This window comes from Centroberyx affinis, unplaced genomic scaffold (genome assembly GCF_046629955.1).
Source record: "Centroberyx affinis isolate AG114_WGS23_722 - 3 ecotype Tasmania unplaced genomic scaffold, CSIRO-AGI_Caff_v1 ptg001091l_1, whole genome shotgun sequence".
NCBI classification, from domain to species: Eukaryota; Metazoa; Chordata; class Actinopteri; order Beryciformes; family Berycidae; genus Centroberyx; species Centroberyx affinis.
In genome coordinates, this window is record NW_027279636.1 from 203,973 (window position 1) to 209,567 (window position 5,595).

A 5,595-nucleotide genomic window follows, 5' to 3' on the forward strand; every position below is an offset into this window, starting at 1 on the left:
CTGAACCGACGGAGTAGTCTGTCTTCCTTTTTGTTAACATTTCACCGTCCAGGAATACAAAAGTGATGCTTCACCGTCGCCGGGCGTCCAGAGAGACAGAGGAGGACAAGCGGTGACAACTTTTTCATCCTGTTTTGCTCTCTCGCCAGGAGTATATTTTTTCTTCTTCTTCTTTCTGCGTAAAGCGGCGCTGTGTTTTGCGGTCCCAATAATGCCGGACGGCTTTTAGAGCAAATTCGCTTGACTTTTCCCTTCTTGATGCGGGAGAACACACATTTTGGAGTGATTTGAGCTACTTTGTGTTCCTGTACGGATTGTGAGTTGCCCACCCTCGGCTCAGGAATGCATCGTTTTTCGCTATAGCTCCATGTAAGTTTTTTTTTTGTCGTCCAGCTCTCTGCCCAGCGGGATCTGCTGCTACTGGATATACGAGGACTTTTGCGCACTAATTTGGTGTAAATGGATCGCCATTCCAGTTTCATTTCCATTTGGCTGCAACTGGAACTCTGTGCCATGGCTGTTCTTCTGACTAAAGGTACAGACTTTGATCTGCGAACGGGACTGTCAGGCCTTCATGTTTGTTTGTGTCTCCAAATCGGGCTAAAAAAAAAAAATAGGTGGAAGAGTGATAAAACAAGGCTGCACTTAAAACCCTGCCTCCGACTTGAGTGCTGAAGCGCAATGAGACCCAGAGTCATTGTTTCTCTCACATTTTGGGGGAAAAATATTACTTTCAACAAGTCAGTGAATTTAGTATTGAGTCTTAAAAACGTATTTTTTGAAAATGAGTGAATAAAATTAACCGGAGGGGCGAGATAACTTCCAATGCTAATCACCTTGTTTCAGCAATTTTTGTGAATCAACTGTCATTTTCTTGATACGAGCGGAGTGATTTGCCTCATTCCGCCTGGTTCTCAAGATTCTGACACTTGTTTTTTAAAGAAACCCGAAAAGAGCTGCATTGGAAACAACTGGAATTATCTCAACCAATTGGCAGGATTTGTCGCTGGTTTTAAGATTTTTAGACTCAGCACCAGACTACATGACTTGTTAAGGACCTTGTTTTGCAGTACAGCTATTTTTTTCCAGATAAAAGTCCAAGTCTTTTATCCCAAGCGCGCCGAACCGCTGTTATACATTCTTCACTAACCCATAATAGACGTTTTGGTTTGGTATGTTTCATTTGGATAGCACATGGTTATTATTTCAGTTCTGAAGCATATCTGCCATCCATAGAAGACTTAGCACTAGTGCAAGCTTCAATGCTCGGCCTGTTTCTGCCCCCCTCAGCCCACAAAGGGGCCTCTCCTTTCTAATGAAATATTCTCCAAATGACCTGACTGGGCCCTGCTGCTCCAATCATTCACAGGGAAAACACTGATCTGATGAATGTGCTCCTACACGGCAACTGCATGCACTTAGAGAAGTACTTCCACTGAGAGGAAGTTAGGTTTATTTCTGAAACATTCATGTCTTAGCAGCTGAAACAGCCTCAAATCAACACTATTAACTATTATACTTATTAAGAAAGGCTTCAGTTTATTTCATAGCCTTTTCTATGGGTCTGTTTCTTATATTTAAATCGGTTCCTACCATTTCTCATGTAAAATGATCATCAGCCCTTACTATAAACTTATATTTAATATCCTATTGGAATAGTATAGTGATACCAAAGGAATATACCATAAGGTCACTATAAACTCTTTTTTAAGTATCACAGACACAAATCCCCATAGTAATGTAGTAGTTTACTTTTTTGTTAGGTCAGATCTGAACAGTTTTGTCTGGCCTACTTTTCCATGCCACTTATGTTAAAGAAGTAAAGAAAAGGATACAGATAAAGTAATGAGTGGGCCTGTGTAGAAGGAGGAAGCCTAATGATAAGCTTGCTGGAAGCTTTTTAGATGGGACCTCGGTGCACCCCGCCCCCCCAAGCAGTCCTGACCACAAGTAAAGCTTTGCGTGCAAACTGGAAAAGGAGACTCCTGCGCTGCACTCCGGCCCCCCCTCTTTATGAGTTTCCATTTGGGTTGAAAGAAATTGACTTTGGCAAACAAACCACTAATTATAAGCTACACAGTTCCTGTTTTATAATGCAGACAAAAAGGGCCATTTTGCACGGAAAGCTCTTAAATGAAGGCATACTTACTGAATTTGTGCAAAAAGAGAATATTCCCTTGAGATCTTTCAAGTTACCTGGCTGTTTATGGCTGGGCTTTACAAACTCTTTCAGGTCAAGGACCTCCAAATAGATCCACATTAGACTACAGACCCCCATTTGATAAGCTTGTCCTAAGGAAACCCCATCTGAGACATGTTTTGTTGCTAGATATGCATTCATACAGAAATACATAACTGTCTGTACTGTAAGTATACAGATAACAGTGTGGAGAGTGAAACCTGTGATCAAAACAATCATCATTACACAGCTTCTCTTGTGCCAGCTGCTAGGGAGTGGAATGACAGTGAGATTAAACTATTCCTCATTTTGTTGGAATCTCTTCAAGGACCCTAGAAGGTACCAGAACCTCGGTTTGGGAACCACAGGTTTATTAGAACTCTGAAACCATACCAAACTGGTCAGCTCAGCTGCACAGCATAAATATAGGCCAAAATGAGGCCATATACAGGAATAACGCAGTCTTGCATTCTGTAAAAATGACTCATCTTAACATTAGTCTCCTTAACACAGCCTAATTGTATTTTTTTGCTTCCTGCGTTCCCAGGAGAAATAAGGTGTTACTGTGACGCGCCGCACTGCGTGGCCACCGGGTACATGTGCAAGTCGGAGCTGAACGCCTGCTTCACCAAGGTCCTGGACCCGCTCAACACCAACTCCCCGCTCACCCACGGGTGCTTAGACCCCGTCGCCAACGCCGCCGACGTCTGCAGCAGCACCAGCAGCTCCAAGAGCGCGGACGCCCTCGCCAGGGCCTCGGCCGCGACGCTGGAGTGCTGCCACGATGACATGTGCAACTACAGAGGCCTGCACGACCTGGCACACACCAGGGACTCCACAGGTAAGACCAGGATCACTGAACGGGAGACTTAGGTTTTCACTGAATCTGAAATTCTCTGTTACGGGTTTAAACCGATCCAGATCTCTGTGGGTTCAAAAGTTTTTACGATGCCTCCTTGGCAAATATTCAATATTTGCCTCTTTCCTAGTCCAGACTGCATTACCTTGAGCTGTAGGGTTCTTCAAACACCTCGCTGTTTATGGACATGCAGGCCACCTTTGCCCCCCCCCCTCCTTCTTCTTCTTCTTCTTCTTCTTCTTTTTTTTTAATACTTCCCAGCTTTACACAACTTCAATTTGATTTTTTAATGGGCTCCAGCACAGCGGCTGGGAAGGCAGGGAGCAGGCAGTTTACCTTTAAGCACTTGGACGAACATCAGATGTATGTTTTTTTATTATGTGTGCACCATGTAATTTTCCCACTGAGTAGGAATGCGCCTTGTAGAATGAATATTCCTTGACAAGGCTGCATGTTGGGCATAAATACTGGCTCATTGAGTTATGAAAAGGTGCATAGAGAGAGAGAGAGAGAGAGGAAGGGGAGCTCTCCTGTGGGGATTTTCTGTTATGACCCTGTCCAGAGTAGGCTATAGTTTATTAGCTCAAATTAATTTCTGGCACTCAGCTGGGACAAGGTGACTCATTTGTTTTTGCCCCCGCTGCCCTTCCTCACTTCCTCACTCTCGTCTCTCTGTCTCTCTTTCTCTCTCTTTCTCTTTCTGTGTCTCTCTTACTGTCTTTGATCACTTTATCCAGACTGTTTAGCAGAAACGATATTGCCAAAACAGTATAGAAAATTTTAATTTTCAAAAAGCAAAACAAACAACAATTCATACATTCAAACTTTGTGGAGACGAGTATTTGCTTTGAAAAAATGTACTCTACAATGGTACAGATTCATCAGTATCTATAGCCTAGTAATGTAAAACAATTGTGAAACTCAGAGCACACAGTTCTTCATATCATTCATAAGTGTCTCTCTCTCTCTCTCTCTCTGTAGATCATGGGCGGTACCAGCCGGAGAGCAACAACAGGAACCTGGTGACCCGGGTCCAGGAGCTGGCCTCGGCCAAGGAGGTGTGGTTCCGGGCGGCGGTGATCGCGGTGCCCATCGCCGGCGGCCTCATCCTGGTGCTGCTCATCATGCTGGCGCTGCGCATGCTCCGCAGCGAGAACAAGCGGCTGCAGGACCAGCGGCAACAGATGCTGTCGCGGCTCCACTACAGCTTCCACGGCCACCACACCAAGAAGGGCCACGTGGCCAAGCTGGACCTGGAGTGCATGGTGCCCGTCACGGGCCACGAGAACTGCTGCCTCACCTGCGACAAGATGAGGCAGGCCGACCTGGGCAACGACAAGATCCTGTCTCTGGTGCACTGGGGGATGTACAGCGGCCACGGGAAGCTGGAGTTCGTATGACTTCCCGCCAGGAACTATGTGACCGTCGCCTCCCCTCCTGTCCTGCCCCAAAAAAACAGCCAAGACTGCCTCTCGCTTGTTGGGTTTTGCCTTTTTTTTGTACTTTTAAAAGACATTCCCACCTTTTTTCATCCATTGGACTATTGGGTTTGTGCTTTTTTTTTCCAATGGCGAAAAAAAAAAAAAGACTGGTCTCATGCCGTGTGGTTTTTGCTAGAGGAGCACTTTACTTGAAAATGAAAGGCAAACCCAACGAGGAGCTGTATTTAAACTTGAGAGGGCAGGACTGGGACGGAGAGAGGGCTCTGTCGTTGCTCCTGAGGATCCTGGACTTTACACTGAGCGCTGAAGGATTCCAAATCTGTCTTATTTGCACATTTGTAAAAAAACAAAACGAAACAAAAAAGTTGTCTTTGCTTAAAAGAAGAAGAATTTTACACTGACACCAGGGTACAAAAAGGACTTGTTTGAGGAGTAAAAAAAAAAACAAGTTGAGAATTCAGTGTTTGACTGTAGGTGTGCACACTCCTCTGTGTACGTTTCATGATTCAAGCTTATTGTAAAGATTTTAAATATATATATATATTTTTGTCTGATAAAACTGACCGGTGTGTGTCTTGTTTTGGGTGAATGTCCAACATCTCTCTTTGTGATCAGACTATAAGCTTGATTGTGAGTGTGAATGAAAAAACATCCATTAAAAGTGACTTTTTATTTATTTGATGATTCACTCTTCTGTTTTTGCTGTATAATTTTGTCATGAAACTTGAGTGATGAGAGGAAACAATAATATTCATAAGTATCCGTGTACTTCACTTGTCAAAGCCTATTGGTATTATGTTCATAGCTCTTGGTGAGCAGTCAGAGAGCAACAGAATAGTAGTGTGTGTTTCTAAGAGTGTGTGTGTGTGTGCTAGTGCGGTCAGTGAGAGGATTTCTAATGAGTGAGAGGGCCATGCTGCTTTGGCGGTGTGATGTTTCAAAGCCAGGTAGGAGTGTGGCCTTGGCACACTTTGTGTGTGTGTGTGTGTGTGTCTGTAGTGGACCTGACAGTAAGGCCTTGTTTTACAGTAGTGCTGCTACATCTGACTCAGTCATTCTTGAACCCTCTCCAGAGGTCAGGTTTTCAGCTTCAAACAACTTTTTTTTTTTCACTC

At 44.2% G+C, this 5,595-nt stretch overlaps 1 protein-coding gene across 1 annotated transcript; it reads left to right on the forward strand.

The window, feature by feature from the left end:
* Window positions 1–5,371, forward strand: bambia (BMP and activin membrane-bound inhibitor (Xenopus laevis) homolog a). Its single transcript, XM_071523467.1, has 3 exons — window positions 1–535; window positions 2,727–3,020; window positions 4,020–5,371. The coding sequence occupies exons 1-3, from the start codon at window positions 460–462 to the stop codon at window positions 4,436–4,438; spliced, it is 789 nt and encodes a 262-aa protein (XP_071379568.1). The 5' UTR covers window positions 1–459; the 3' UTR covers window positions 4,439–5,371.
* The last annotated feature ends 224 nt before the right edge of the window (window positions 5,372–5,595 follow it).